Genomic DNA, 17275 nt, shown 5'->3' with positions numbered 1-17275 from the left:
CCCAGTCCTGCTGTTTTCAACTCTAGAGACAGCAGGAGTGGTAGAGGTACTCTTAATGATCAGCTATGAAAAGCCAACTGACATTTACTCCTGAGGTGCTGACTTGTTGCACCCTCGACAACTACTGTGATTATTATTATTTGACAATGCTGGTCATTTATGAACATTGAAACAACTCGGCCATGTTCTGTTATAATCTCCACCCAGCACAGCCAGAAGAGGACTGGCAACCCCTCATAGCCTAGTTCCTCTCCCTGTTTTGGCCTTTTTAGGGAGTTTTTCCTAGCCACCGTGCTTCTACACCTACATTACTTGCCGTTTGGAGATTTAGGCTGGGTTTCTGTACAGCACTTTTAAATATCAGCTGATGTAAAAAAGGGCTATATAAATAAATTGATTTCAGTGCTAGAGGCATCACCAGACACCCTGGTTCGAATCCAGGCTGAATCTCAACCGGACGTGATTGGGGGTCCCATAGGGTGACGCACAATTGGCCCGACGTCGTCCGGGTTGGGCCGGTGTAGGCCGTCAGAGTAAATAATAATTTGTTCTTAACTGACCTGCCTAGTTTTTAAAAGCCTGTTAAGTAACAGATATTTGCTATGATTAGTGCTTTATCCAAAGATCTGCCTTCACTTCAGAGTCCCCATGTCTTCTCCTGGGCCATAACATTTAGTTCTGCCATTTTATTTTCTCCATCACATTAAGCAACGAGAATGTTCCCCTTTACAACGGCAGTGATCATATTGAATGGAATCAATAAAAACTGAGGTAGAAGCACCTCGGATTAATTCTATAGCGCAAGCAAAAAATCTAAAGAATTTTGATGCAAGTTGTAGGCTACTACTTAAGGTTGAGGCCATGATGCAGCAAAACAAAGATTTACTTTTAAATTGATACATAGAGGGAAATCCAAAGCCAGGAAGAGATGAAAGACACCCTCACTGTGTCTGTCTTAAGCTTAACAATGACTAAATCTTAAACAATAGCTGTCGCCTATTTACCCCAATGGAAGTGTGTTTTGGTGACAACACCAATCATATTTATATGGATTTAGCGTAGTTTGCAGTTCCTTAAAATGCCAAACTTTTGGCAGGTGTCTCTCAACAATAAATAGCACAGAAGATGATGGAATTTCATTTTTTCCATATCAACTATCTCTTCGAGAATCTGACAATGGCTTTCTTGAGAAATTAAGGATATTCCAAGATTAAATTAAAAATATTCCAATTGCTCAGTTGTGCACCGGGGCCTCCCACGCTTCCTATTCTGGTTAGAGCCCGTTTGCGCTTTGAAGGAAGTGGTATACAGCGTTGTATGAGATCTTCAGTTTCTTGTCAATTTCTCGCATGGAATAGCCTTCATTTCTCAGAACAAGAATAGACTGACGAGTTTCAGAAGTGCTTTGTTTCTGGCCATTTTGAGCTTCTAATCGAACCCACAAATACTGATGCTCCAGATACTCAACTAGTCTAAAGAAGGCCAGTTGTATTGCTTCTTTAAAATCAGGACAACAGTTTTCAGCTGTGCTAACATAATTGCAAAAGGGGTTTCTAAATGATCAATTAGCCTTTTTAAAATAAACTTGGATTAGCTAACATACCATTGGAACACAGGAGTGATGGTTGCTGATAATGGGCCTCTGTAAGCCTACGTAGATATTCCTTTTTTTTATATAAAAGCCGTTTCCAGCTACAATAGTCATTTACAACATTAACAATGTCTACACTGTATTTCTGATCAATTTGATGTCATTTTAAAAGGTGGGGGAAAGCTTTTCTTTCAAAAACAAGGACATTTCTAAGTGACCCCAAACTTCTGAACGGTAGTGTATATTTATTTTTATTTCACCTTACATAGTAAGGCCAAATCTGATCAATACAGGTTATTTAACTTAATTCCCAATTGATTGCTCTGAGAGTGATTGGCCTTTGGAGTAATGACGAGTAATACTAGGGGGAGGTCCTGGTCCTCCTTGTAGTTTTATGAAATTGTGCGTTGACTTACTGAGAATTCAATAAAAACTCAATTGAACAATTGATAGTGTTCTGGTCAGTACTAATCCAATATGAGAACTGTAGCCAAATGAATGCAGGTCCTAGGGCAATAGTTACACCATGTTAAGTTTTGGGCTATAAGTTTGCTCCTCAAGCTCCTTAGGCGCTCTTATATTATGACCAACACTAACCATATCCCTGGAGAAGTCACACTGGCTCATCGTCGTTCTTCAGTACATCTGTAGCACTACACATAAGTAAGCAGCAAAAATAAATCTATTGGAATAAATATACTCCCCTGAGGTGCACCAATTAGACAGAGCAGGGAAGGGAATGAGCCTCCCCTAAGAAATCAGGGATCAGGCTTTTAGTCCCTGAGCCATTACTACCGGGCTAGGGACTAGCAACCACAACAAGCAATCCTCCATTACTGAGCTATCACTACGGGGCTAGCAACCAGTCTACCTCCATTACTGAGCCATCACTAAGGGGCTAGGGACTCGCTACCAGCATTCCTCCATTACTGAGCCATCACTAGGGGGCTAGCAACCAGCCTTCCTCCATTACTGAGCCATCACTAAGGGGCTAGCAACCAGCCTTCCTCCATTACTGAGCCATCACTAGGGATCAGCAACCAGCCTTCCTCCATTATAAACCACAGAGGGAGGTGACAACACAGCAGGCCCACGGAAAGCGCAGCAGCAACAAGAGAAGGCTTGTCTTACAGACATGGAGAAATAAAACCACACTGACAACTTTTACATGCACACTAACAATTTAATAAACTGATTATGGCAGAAGGCCAAGTAAGGCATTAGTCATGTCAACCCCTTGCTGATCTTAAAATGGAAGTCATAATTGAAGCAAGCATACACCAATTAAAATACCTAGTTTTCTGAGCAATCTTTCCAATGATTAGGACATGAAAACAGCTTAATAGGCATTACAGCGGTGTATATGAGCTGCGTATGTGCCAGCACCAGGTAGCACAAGCCTCCCTCTTATGCACGAGTGAAGTGAGTTCTTAAAAACTATAAGTATGCATCTTATAGTTCTCACAAACTTTATATGTCCGAACCAAAAAGTCTTCACAGAAATAACATGGTCACCGTGGTAGAATGTTTATTTTGATTGGTAATTTTCTGCATTTAGCAAAAGGCCCATCAGTAGCCTGATTTCAGATGTGTCCATGTAAACAGGATTATTACAGAAAACACACTTCTTGCAAAGCATGGAAATGTTTTAAACTATTATATTACCCTGACTATCCACAACAATCACATTACGTGCATTAAACTGTATTCCAATAGAACCACAGAGCAGAGTAGTTCTTCATTAGTGAATGCTTTAAACATACAATGTGAAACATCATTGGTACAAAGTATACTTTTATCCAGAGGAAAAGTCCCAGCACTGCAACAAGTTCAGGCTGAGCAGTGAGATGATATGAAGCGCTCAGAGTAAACCACTGCCTTAGAGCATTGGCGTTCTTCTGAGGCTTACGACTTCATTGTAACAGGCTGGTCAGCGTCATATGAGAGTTGACAAAAGCCTTTAAGTCTGGCATTGTAGTGTGGTTAAGGGCCTCAGAGTCCACTACTTTCTCAAGGAGGTACATGGAAGGGTTAATAAAGAGGAAAAACTGAATTTCATAATTTACTATTACCATAATGTATTATAAGAAATGCTGTTGAGTTAACAAATATAGTGATCTATGTACTTTGCTGTATGACATTGACACATTCAGTTCAGCCGCTGCTTAGAAAAGTCACGACACCAATGATTTTCACACGAAAAGCTAAATATTACTCTGGGAGTGTTTCCTTCTCTCCCTCTCTAATTGGAACGTAGTCATGCTGATGTTTGACAAAGATGAAGGAGCGAGAGGACCCCGACTAAGCCAAGCCGTTTACTTTAACATACGCCATTCTAAAGTGTGCATTCACAACCAATCAGACACAGCTTTCTTAAACAATTCCACACTAATGCTATTTGCACCAGTTATTACAGCAGATGGACTAATATGGAAAAAGATGAAACCACAACAATAATGACCCTATTAAGGAATGCAGGGTTTGGATTATAAACGTTATTTCACAGCACATGATTAGGCATTGTAGCACGGGGCGGCAGTGTAGCCTAGTGGTTAGAGCATTGGACTAGTAACCGAAAGGTTGCAAGTTCAAATCCCCGAGCTGACAAGGTACAAAATCTGTCGTTCTGCCCTGAACGTGCAGTTAACCCACTGTTCCTAGGCCATCATTGAAAATAAGAATTTGTTCTTAACTGACTTGCCTAGTAAAATAAAGGTTAAAAAATAAAAAAATAAAAATGTGGTCAAATGACAGTGTTGCCAGAACAATGTCATTATAGAGCAACAACACCTGGTTGCATATCTGGAATTCCTGTGACACTCACGGGCCACTCCTGGCCCCCAGGCAATGGTCAATGATATGTTACACAGAATGAACACTTGAGCAGTGATTCATACTAATGCCAATGAGCCTACGAGAAACCCCTAGGCTATTCATTTGACTAACCATAGAACTAGGCTAATTATGTTGAACAACCTATCCTAATAAAGAACTTCTCAGCATGACAAGCTAGACCAAAGACTTCCTTTTAAAGCCAGACAGGTGATCACATTATCAAGAGTATGTCAACCTGCAGGCATGCTATAACAAGTCCCACCCACACAAGCTTGCCTCAGTGTGGGTGAAAGGGGTATGGTACAGAAGTATAGAAGGGGCCAAAGCACTTCATGTGGAGAGCCAATTTCATAGCAGGCCTACACCAAGAAACCAGGGAGGGGAACTGGCTAGGGCCTGCTCAGATTACACTGCCCACATTACAAAACTACGACATTGGTAGCAAAGTTAGGGGGTGGCGGGCGTGGCCAATGGCGCAGTTTTAGAGGCCCTCTTGGCCGCAGAAACCTTTTGCCTTTTTAAAGTCAATTTCCTACAATGCTACACATTTTTCCATTGCTTATGCCTTGTTCTATCGAAGTGACTCAAACATAAAATCAATGGGGGCCCCCACGCAATGACAATTTTAGATTCTCCCCGACTGTCAAGTATTTATTTAGGTGATTGTCAATTATCAAAGATGAGCTTATTTAAAAATATATAGCACCATTATCTTTTCTATACACTGAAAACATTTTACCATCCAGAAAATGAATACTTATTCACCACGATAAGTAGACTATACTAGAGAAATTTACATTTGAAATGAAAATAAGTTTCCTAATATGAGTAATTGCTAAAGTTCAGTTGGCAAAGCAAAAGGCACTCGTCAACTTCAAACGACCTGCTCCTTCATATTTTCATGCACACACACAAAAGAGTAAAGCGCATCTAACCCAATTCTAATTTCCTGTACTTCCTGTGTTCGCTGTATAGGGCGTTCTGAAACATGACATCAATGAATGGCAGAAAATCATGAAAATCATGCAAGTGAAGTAGAACCCATAGGACTGATAGTGCCTCCAGAAAGTATTCATACCCCTTGACTTATTCCACATTGTTGTGTTACAACCTGAATTCAAAATGGATGAGCCTAGATAGATAGATACATACATAATGAGAAAGTTGAAACATGTTTTCAGAAATGTTGTATTTAAATTTTCAATAAATGTGACAAATATCTAATTTACTTAAGTACTCATACCCCTCGCCATGACACTCCAAATTGAGCTCAGGTACATTCAATTTCCTTGAGATGACACTACCACTTGATTGGAGTACACCTGTTGCCAATTCAATTGTTTGGACATTTAGAAAAACCACCAGTCTATATAAAAAAGGTCCCACAGTTGATAGTCCATGTCAGAAACTATACTACAATCAGGGCTCCAGAGTGGCGCAGTGGTCTAAGGCACTGCATCTCAGGCATCACAGGACAGGCTACCTGTCCCAGAACTGCTGTTTTCAACTCTCTAGAGACAGCAGGAGCAGTAGAGGTGCTGACCTGTTGCACCCTTGACAACCACTGTGATTATTATTTGACCATGCTGGTCATTTATGAACATTTGAACATCTTGGCCATGTTCTGTTATAATCTCCACCCGGCACAGCCAGAAGAGGACTGGCCACCCCTCATAGCCTTGTTCCTCTCCTGGTTCCTTCCTAGGTTTTGGCCTTTCTAGGGAGTTTTTCCTAGCCACCGTGCTTCTACACCTGCATTGCTTGCTGTTTGGAGTTTTAGGCTGTTTTTCTGTACAGCACTTTGAGATATCAGCTGATCTAAGAAGGGCTATATAAATAAATTTGATCACTACAGACCCTGGTTTGATCCTGGGCTGTATCACAACCTGCCGTGATCAGGAGTCCCATAGGGCAGCGCACAATTGGCCCAGTGTCATCCGGGTTAGGGGAGGGTTTGGCCGGGGTAGGCCGTCAATGTAAATAACAATTTGTTCTGAACTGACTTGCCTAGTTAAATAAAAAATACCCTTAAGTCCAAGGAACTGTCCATAGATCTCCAAGAGAGAATTGTAATGAATTTAAAACAATTTCAAGAATGTTTAAAGTTTCTGAGAGCAGTGGTCTCCATCATTGGGAAATATGTAACTACCCAGACTGCCTAGAGCTGGCCATCCAACCAAACTGAGCAACCGGGCAATCAGGACCTTGGTCAGGGAGGTGACCAAGAACCCAAGGCACACTATGCCAGAAGTACAGTCTACAGCACTTCACCAATCTGGGCTTTATGGGAAAGTGGCCCCTCCTGGGAAGAAGGAAAAAAACACACACATGATAGCACACCTGGAGTTTGCAAAAACACACACATGATAGCACACCTGGAGTTTGCAAAAACACACACATGATAGCACACCTGGAGTTTGCAAAAACACACACATGATTTGCAAAAACACACACGCACACCAAAAACACACACGGAGTTTGCAAAAACACACACGATAGCACACCTGATTTGCAAAAACACACACGATAGCACACCACATGATAGCACACCTGGAGTTTGCAAAAACACACACGATAGCACAAAAAAACACACACATAGCACACATGATAGCACACCTGGAGTTTGCAAAAACACACACATGATAGCACACCTGGAGTTTGCAAAAACACACACATGATAGCACACCTGGAGTTTGCAAAAACACACGTGAAAGAATCAGAGCATAAGGCAAATGATTCTGTGTTCTGATGAGAAACATTTCACTCTTCGTCCTGAATGCAAAGCGCTCTGTCGGGAGAAAGCCAGGCACAGCTCATCACCCGTCTAACACCATCCCTACCGTGAAGCATGGCTGTGGCAGCATGTGTGGAAAAAGTCAAGGGGTATGAATACTTTCCGAATGCACTGTGTATAAGTTATCCTGTATGAGCTTTTGTGCCAAATACATTACGTTGTTACAGGTGTCAAGCATATGGGCATTAGGCAGCCATGTGTATGAGGGAGGTTCCTAAGGGTGAGAAGTGTGCAGAAGGGCACGAGACAAAGGAATGTGTAGCATTGGGAAAAGTAATGGTATGTGTAAATTGTTGGGGTGCCGATGGGACTAGGGTTCAGAAATGTCCGGTGTGAGAGAAACAGGTTGAGGTTTCCAGGGTTAGAGTAGTGCAGAAGTTGTCAGCATTTATAATAATGGTCAACAAATGTACTGCAGGGATGGAACCGAAATTGCAGAAAATTTAAGTTGAGGCGAGCTGCAGAGGTAATTGGGTGTAGGAGACTTGATGTCAGAAGAGTTACAGGGTGTGTTGAGTGGTGGTGTCCCGTCCTTTCAGGCTGTTGGCCTGAGGTAGGATTAGATAGATTTAAATAGTGGAGTATGGTGGTGGCTTTTTAGTGAGTGTAGGATTAGATGTAAGGGTTTTGTTTATTTATTTATTTTAAGTATAAGGGAGTTATACTCCAGTCTAGTAGGTGGCGGGAATACATTTATTTATTTTACATGTAACCTTTAAACTAGGCAAGTCAGTTAAGAACAAATTATTTTTTACAATGACGGACTACTCATTGGATACCAATCACCGTTAAACCTCATCGAAGTAGTAACATTCATGATTCACCTATACTTCTCTTATTTAAGATAGGAATGCTTGTGCAATGGTAGGCTATCTAGGCCTACACCAGCACCAGGCTGTTTTAGCAATCTACGTTTGCTCCGACTTTTAACATTTAGAAAGCTAGCTAGCGATTAGCATTAGCGGCTAACAAGATGGATTTTAGCAAACAACTTGCTAAGAAAATACAAACTAGCAGACAGCAAGATACACAAACTAATAGTAATTATTGAACGCTTGTGGAAAGCAGCGTCGTTGTCACCAACACAGTACTGCATCTGTCTGACCGTGGAGACTGCAGAGTGAACGGCAATAAAGTGTTCGTGACTCCGTGGTGGAGCCACTGCTCGCTCCTTGAGGGGCAGGGTTTGGTGTGAGTAGAGGCATGCAGCAGTTGAGAAATACGAGTCAAGTAGAAAACGAGTTAACTATAAAAACGGACATTACACGCGCAGTAGTTGCGTATCCGATTTAAGAAACCAAACATTAAATACCACTATAGAAGGTGAAGTAAAATCCCAATCCATGCATCAATACTGGTATATAGTAAAATACGATATTCCGCCCAGCCCTACTCCGTAAAAGGACAATTCAGTGATAGCAAAGAGACACGAGGTTGAGTGTTCATATTGATTTGAAACAGTATTGGGTTACTGTCCCCATCACATATTTGGAGGGACCAACTGTTTTTTCATATGCTGCTGTACACAACCCCTGGGGATCTCTGGAAGATACAGTTTGATATGATTGAAGAGATGGCTCACAGTGACACAGCAGAGTATTAACAAAGTCCGCTGTGTGTGTGTGTGATAAACGGAAATGTGATTAGAATGTAAGCATTAGCAGGCTAACGTCAAAACGACCCCTCACGATATGCAATAGTTATCAATGGACCACACCTTGTTACACAACTGGTGGGCTACGTCACACAGCAGGACACTGATTGTGGTAGGCAAGTCTAATCGCATTAAATAATACACGATTAGCTAGGAGAGACACTGGTATCAATTTAATTGATTTAAAGGGTTGATGAATTACTCGCTTGAGAAGATGTCAATGTAGACCGCTTTGTCTGTGTGGAAAAAAACCGATTGGTGGTAGTATAGGCCTATAAGTTTTGCAACAGTGGCGCAGCCTAGGTGGAAATAGTGTTGAATGAATGGAACTTTCAATAAGCAAGTGCTAGGCCTAATACATCCTACAGTTGACAATCCAAACAATTCAACAATACACAAGAAGCTGAAGTTACCAAATTATCCAACCATTTCGAAAATGTAAATATATTAATATCTAGTAGGCCTAAAACATTTTTTACAATAATGCAACAATCTAGCGAATGACGTCTCTGACTTTCCTATTAAGACGGCATTCAATGAGGTTATTGTAGCCTGCACGCTGCAATCTCTGAATCACTAATAAAACCAGTTAACCTACAGTAGTACACCAAAACCAAGGAGATAATCTATTCAAAAAATATATTTTTACCTGGTCTAGAGGAAGATTGATTATCTCGCTTATCGGCTGCAGTAAATTGGAGCCAGTGCAGGACGATGTGGTTTCAGTAGCCATTATTGAGGCCGTGAATCCTTGCTCCCCTTCGCCGTCGCAGATACACTCTCCTCCGTTGAAAAACTGCTGTTGCCGCTGCGACGGACTACCAGGCTAGATGGTTGTCATCCGTGTTACAGCGCCACCAAAATCTACAGCACATATCAAACAGCACCAACGATAACAAAGACAGTGTGGGCGGAGGGATATATTCCGAGCCCCCCCCCTCCATGACATTTCTCAGCCTATCGTGTGGAGAAAGTGATTTCATTTGACCAATCAGATGTATGTGGACGACACAGAAAATATTATGTACATTTTCCCAAACGAATCAAATTTGAAGTCGACTGTGTCTCACGTGGACTCCTCCCATGTACATACGAGGCATTCCACTTGGAGAAGAAAAATGTCGCATTCATAACAACTCGGAACTCGGACATCTCCGACTTTAGTGCGTTCAAGACAACTGGGAACTTGGGGGGAAAAAATCGTTTTGAACAGTCATCCAACCTGAAGGTCACTGACCTGAAGACCACTGTCATGATTTGACCTCGTTCTTTTCGGAGTTCACGGTTGTCTTGAAAGCACCATATTCAAGACAACTGGTACCATGTACAAATCTCAAAATTCCCACTACAATGTGTTCAAAACAACTGGGAACTCGAAAAATACTAACTCTGACAGGAAAAATTGTTTTGAACGGTCAACCAACTCGGAATTCTAGAAAAACTCTGGCATCTTTCTAGAGTTCTGACTTTCCAACCTAAAGATCACTGACGTCATGAATAGACCTCGTTTTTGACCGAGGTTCCATGCCGCGTTCGAAACAACTGGGAACTCGAAAAAAGGTCAAATCATGACATTAGTGATCTTCAGTTCGGAAAGTCGGGGCTCTAGAAAAAAAACAGTTTAGGACCTGGAATTTCGAGTTGGATGAACGTTCAAAAATACTTTTCCCACTCTGAGTTAGTTTTTTCCAGAGTTCCCAGTTATCTTGAACGCTCGGAAGTCAGAGATTTACAAGTTCCCAGTTGATATGAATGCGACACAAGCCCATGTTCTGAGATAGGGATGAACGTTCAGCAACGTTTTGCATGGCATGGTGCCCAGGGTGGGTGGAGATTTTACTTAAAGCTACAATATTTCACATTTTCGGCAACCCGATCAAATTCATAAACAAATGTGTGTTATAGATCTGTCATTCTCACTGAAAGCAAGTCTAAAAAGCGGTAGATCTGTTTTCTATAAGCTACTTCTATGCTTCCCGTTATTAAGTTTTGTTTTTGCATCTTTCACTTTGATTTTGTGCAAATACACAATTTTTAGCTATGGAAAATATATTTCACAGCAGTTAAGATGGTACAAGGATTCTCTACACAATGACTTATTTTTACATAAACTGAAATTGGGCAAACTTTTTGAATTTTAGAAACCAGGAAATGGACACTCGGAAATGTCTCAAATGTGCAAACTCCACCCACCCGGGCCACCGGCAGTGGTGGAAAAAGTACTCAATTCTCATACTTGAGTAAAAATAAAGAAAACTTAATAGAAAATTACTCCAGTAAAATACTACTTGATTAAAAGTTTAAAAGTATTTTAAATATACTTAAGTATCAAAAGTAAATGTAGTTGCTAAAATATACTTAAGTATCAAAAGTAAAAGTACAAAGAATTTTAAATTCTATATATTAAGCAAACCAGACAACACTATTTTATTTGTATTTTATTTACGGATAGCCAGGCTCACACTCCAATATTCAGACATAATTTAAATACAAAGCATTTGTATTTTGTGATTCCGCCAGATGAGAGACAGTAGGGATGACCAGGGATGTTCTCTTGATAAATCTGCAAATTGGACCATTTTCTGTCCTGCTAAGCAGTCAAAATGTAATGAGTTCTTTCGGGTGTCAGGGAAAATGTATGGAGTAAAGGAATGTAATGAAGTAAAAGTAAAAATTGTAAAAAAATATAAATAGTAAAGTAAAGTACAGATACCCCCAAAACTACTTAAGTAGTACTTCAAAGTATTTTTATTACAATGTTACAGTGTGCATTATATTTTACAATGTATACAGTGTTACAGTATGTGGGAATTATTGTTACAGTGTATCAGCAGTTGAAGCATTTGTAGTCCCATTGGGTTTGGTTGAACATATTTGGATTACCATATGAAACTATTACCTGCCAAAACTGATTAAGAAAATGCTTTCATTTATCTCTTCGCAATCTGTTTTGGCTCTGGCATGCTTGCAAGAAACAGGTCACTGACCATCTCGAATCCCATCCTACCTTCTCCGCTGTGCAATCTGGTTTCCGAGCCGGTCACGGGTGCACCTCAGCCACGCTCAAGGTACTAAACGATATCATAACCGCCATCGATAAAAGACAGTACTGTGCAGCCGTCTTCATCGACCTTGCCAAGGCTTTCGACTGTCAATCTCCATATTCTTATTGGCAGACTCAGTAGCCTCGGTTTTTCTGATGACTGCCTTGCCTGGTTCACTTTACTTTGCAGACAGAGTTCAGTGTGTCAAATCGGAGGGCATGCTGTCCGGTCCTCTGGCAGTCTCTATCGGGGTGCCACAGGGTTCAATTCTCGGGCCGACTCTTTTCTCTGTATATATCAATGATGTTGCTCTTGCTGCAGGCGATTCCCTGATCCACCTCTACGCAGACGACACCATTCTGTATACTTCCGACCCGTCCTTGGACACTGTGCTATCTAACCTCCAAACGAGCTTCAATGCCATACAACACTTCTTCCGTGGCCTCCAACTGCTCTTAAACGCTAGTAAAACCAAATGCATGCTTTTCAACCATTCGCTGCCTGCACCCGCACGCCCGACTAGCATCACCACCCTGGATGGTTCCGACCTAGAATATGTGGACATCTATAAGTACCTAGGTGTCTGGCTAGACTGTAAACTCTCCTTCCAGACTCATATCAAACATCTCCAATCTAAAATCAAATCTAGAGTCGGCTTTCTATTCCGCAACAAAGCTTCCTTCACTCACGCCGCCAAACTTACCCTAGTAAAACTGACTATCCTACCGATCCTCGACTTCGGCGATGTCATCTACAAAATAGCTTCCAATACTCTACTCAGCAAACTGGATGCAGTTTATCACAGTGCCATCCATTTTGTTACTAAAGCACCTTATACCACCCACCACTGCAACCTGTATGCTCTAGTCGGCTGGCCCTCGCTACATATTTGTCGCCAGACCCACTTGCTCCAGGTCATCTACAAGTCCATGCTAGGTAAAGCTCCGCCTTATCTCAGTTCACAGGTCATGATGGCAACACCCACCCGTAGCACGCGCTCCAGTAGGTGTATCTCACTGATCATCCCTAAAGCCAACACCTCATTTGGCATCCTTTCGTTCCAGTTCTCTGCTGCCTGTGACTGGAACGAATTGCAAAAATCGCTGAAGTTGGAGACTTTTATCTCCCTCACCAACTTCAAACATCTGCTATCTGAGCAGCTAACCGATCGCTGCAGCTATACATAGTCCATTGGTAAATAGCCCACCCAATTTTACCTACCTCATCCCCATACTGTTTATATTTATTTACCTTTCTGCTCTTTTGCACACCAGTATCTCTACCTGTACATGAGCATCTGATCATTTATCACTCCAGTGTTAATCTGCAAAATTGTAATTAGTCGCCTACCTCTCATGCCTTTTGTACACAATGTATATAGACTCTCTTTTTTTTCTACTGCGTTATTGACTTGTTAATTGTTTACTCCATGTGTAAATCTGTGTTGTCTGTTCACACTGCTATGCTTTATCTTGGTCAGGTCGCAGTTGCCAATGAGAACTTGTTCTCAACTAGCCTACCTGGTTAAATAAAGGTGAAAAAATAAAAAACATTTGTATTTCTGTGAGGTAAGGATATAATGAAACTAAATTGAACATTCATATTCATTGGCTAGGTCTCTGCCTATGTTCAGTGCAGTGTATTTGAGTGTCAGCTACTGACTAAGTGTGTGATTTGCATCTAGTGGCCTAAAACACAGTGAAAAGAAGGAAGCTTGTACAGAATAAAAAATATTCCAAAACATGCACCCTGTTTGCAACAAGGCACTAAAGAAAAACGTCAAAATACAGTGCCTTGCGAAAGTATTCGGCCCCCTTGAACTTTGCGACCTTTTGCCACATTTCAGGCTTCAAACATAAAGATATAAAACTGTATTTTTTTGTGAAGAATCAACAACAAGTGGGACACAATCATGAAGTGGAACGACATTTATTGGATATTTCAAACTTTTTTAACAAATCAAAAACTGAAAAATTGGGCGTGCAAAATTATTCAGCCCCCTTAAGTTAATACTTTGTAGCGCCACCTTTTGCTGCGATTACAGCTGTAAGTTGCTTGGGGTCTGTCTCTATCAGTTTTGCACATCGAGAGACTAAAATTTTTTCCCATTCCTCCTTGCAAAACAGCTCGAGCTCAGTGAGGTTGGATGGAGAGCATTTGTGAACAGCAGTTTTCAGTTCTTTCCACAGATTCTCAATTGGATTCAGGTCTGGACTTTGACTTGGCCATTCTAACACCTGGATATGTTTATTTTTTAACCATTCCATTGTAGATTTTGCTTTATGTTTTGGATCATTGTCTTGTTGGAAGACAAATCACCGTCCCGGTCTCAGGTCTTTTGCAGACTCCATCAGGTTTTCTTCCAGAATGGTCCTGTATTTGGCTCCATCCCTGCTGAAGAAAAGCAGGCCCAAACCATGATGCTGCCACCACCATGTTTGACAGTGGGTATGGTGTGATTTTACGCCAAACATAACGTTTTGCATTGTTGCCAAAAAGTTCAATTTTGGTTTCATTTGACCAGAGCACCTTCTTCCACATGTTTGGTGTGTCTCCCAGGTGGCTTGTGGCAAACTTTAAACAACACTTTTTATGGATTTAGCAAAGTCCTAGAGAAAAAACCTGTTTCAGTCTGCTTTCCAACAGACACTGGGAGTCAAATTTACCTTTCAGCAGGACAATAACCTAAAACACAGGGCCAAATATAAACTGGAGTTGCTTACCAGGAGGACATTGAATGTTCCTGAGTGGCCTAGTTCCAGTTTTGACTTAAATTGGCTTGAAAATCTATGGCATGGCTGTCTAGCAATGATCAACAACCAAGTTGACAGAGCTTGAAGAATTAAAAAATACTAATGTGCATATATTGTACTTTCCAGTTGTGCAAAGCTCTTAGAGACATACCCCAAAATACTCACAGCTGTAATTGCTGTGAATACTTTCAGTACCAGTCAAAAGTTTGGACACACCTACTCATTAAAGGATTTTTCTTTATTTTTACTATTTCCTACATTGTAGAATAATAGTGAAGACATCAAAACTATGAAATAACATGCATGCAATCATGTAGTAACCAAAAAAGTGTTAAACAAGTCCAAATATATTTTATATTTGAGATTCTTCAAAGTAGCCACCCTTTGCCTTGATGACAGCTTTGCACACTCTTTGCATTCTCTCCAGCAGCTTCACTTGGAATGCTTTTCCAATAGTCTTGAATGAGTTCCCACATATGCTGAGCACTTGTTGGCTGCTTTTCCTTGACTCTGCAGTCTAACTCATCCCAAACCATCTCAATTGGGTTGAGATCGGGTGATTGTGGAGGCCAGGTCATCTGATGCAGCATTCCATCACTCTCCTTGGCCAAATAGCCCTTACACAGCCTGGAGGTATGTTTTGGGTCATTATCCTGTTGAAAAATAAATGTTAGTCCCACTAAGCGCACATTGTGTTTCTTGGCCAAAGCAAGTCTCTTCTTATTATTGGTGTCCTTTTGTAGTGGTTTCTTTGTAGCAATTCTACCATGAAGGCCTGATTCATGCAGTCTCCTCTGAGATGTGTCTGTTACTTGAACTCTGTGAAGCATTTATTTGGGCTGTAATCTGAGACTGCTAACTCTGAACTTATCCTCTGCAGCAGAGGTAACTCTGGGTCTTCCTTTCCTGTGGTGGTCCTCATGAGAGCCAGTTTCATCATAGCGCTTTATGGTTTTTGCGACTGCACTTGAAGAAACTTTCAAAGTTCTTGACATTTTCCGTATCGACTGAACTTCATGTCTTAAAGAACGATGGACTGTCGTTTCTCATTGTTTATTTGAGCTGTTCTTGCCATAATATGGACTTGGTCTTATACCAAATAGGGCTATCTTCTGTATACCACCCCTATCTTGTCACAACACAAATGATTGGCTCAAACACATTCAGAAGGAGAAAAAAATCCACAAATTAACTTTTAACAAGGCACACCTGTTAATTGAAATGCATTCCAGGAGACTACCTAATGAAGCTGATTGGGACATTGCCAAGAGTGTGCAAAGCTGTCATCAAGGCAAAGGGTGGCAACTTTAAAGAATCTCACATTTTCAATATTTTTTGATTTGTTTAACACATGATTCCATAGGTGTGATTTCATAGTTTTGATGTCTTCACTATTATTCTACAATGTAGAAAATAGTACAAATAAAGGTGTGTCCAAACCTTTGACTGGTACTGTATGTATATATATATATATATATATACAGTATATTGTCCCTTGACTGTGGGTTTCTGACATGCATGACTGAAGTTGCAGGCGGACTTTTTCCTAAATATCTTAACACATTTCAACTGAAATCTGTTTTGTTGTGAGATAGTCAGGTAGTATACAGTGATTTTCATTAAACATGCAACAGTGTAGTTCCTTAACAATTATGCATATATTACTGTAGATGGATGGAAATTATCCAACCATTATGTAGAAGTGTAGAAATTATGTTGAATATAATAATAAACGACATTTATCAATCTGACTCCAATATCTGCGTCTCTAGGATCTTGTCAAGGTAGCGAGCCTTGCGTCACCGCTTAGTAGCCTATGACTTTAATTAACATTTCACCGTTATGCAATTATTCAGACGCCAGAAAATTGGGGCAGGTAGCCTAGTGGTTAGAACGTTGTGCCAGTAACCGAAAGGTTGCTAAATCGAATCCCCGAGCTGACAAGGTAAAGATCTGTCGTTCTGTCCCTGACAAGGCAGTTAACCCACTAGACCGTCATTTTAAATAAGAATGTATTCGTAACTTACTTGCCTAGTTAAATACATTTGGAAGAGCTACCATAATGCGATTTCTCAATTCAACTAATAGTATTACATTATACATTACATACTACTCAGTAAGACAACATGTCTTCAATTCAGAATAATATATAAGAGAAAAAACAGTGTGAGATATTGCAAACAATGAACAAAAAATGTATCGTCCTTTTAACCAAATTCAAGCAGAAACTCACGCCCAACCCGAATTAACATTTCTTTACACTTTGCTAGTTAATAAAAGACAGGAAAAAACATCCCGATTCTAATCAACTACATTTAAATGATAGAAGCGCTCCTCTTGTGTTGCTCCTCTTTGAACAATCTTCAGTCTGACGAACAAAATAAAAGTTCCGATGTAACTAAATCCATAGCACTTACAGTACAATTAAAACGTTTAAAATGCGTAGCTCTTCATGAACTCATGAAACAATCCAAACATGACAATTTAATTCACACAGTAACAGATGTCACGATTTCCACTGCATCTTGGGAGCTAAACAAATTCACAAAAAATCTTCACATATCTTCAAAAGGCCCAGTTTGACGAGAATGTTCACTCTGACAG

The 17275-nt window shown here is 40.6% G+C and overlaps 1 protein-coding gene across 1 annotated transcript in view; it reads right to left on the bottom strand.

Moving 5' to 3' along the window:
* LOC135508406 (lysophospholipid acyltransferase 2-like) overlaps positions 1–9777 on the bottom strand; it is a 78634-nt gene extending 68857 nt beyond the window's left edge. Inside the window, exon 1 of the mRNA XM_064928567.1 lies at positions 9524–9777. Within this exon, the coding sequence (XP_064784639.1) occupies positions 9524–9607 (84 nt within the window). The 5' untranslated portion in view covers positions 9608–9777. The remainder of the gene's footprint in view (positions 1–9523) is intronic.
* Positions 9778–17275: the final 7498 nt, after the last annotated feature.

Source organism: Oncorhynchus masou, chromosome 21 (assembly GCF_036934945.1).
Source record: "Oncorhynchus masou masou isolate Uvic2021 chromosome 21, UVic_Omas_1.1, whole genome shotgun sequence".
In the NCBI taxonomy this organism is placed as follows: Eukaryota; Metazoa; Chordata; class Actinopteri; order Salmoniformes; family Salmonidae; genus Oncorhynchus; species Oncorhynchus masou.
This window is presented reverse-complemented; position numbering and strand designations above follow the sequence as displayed.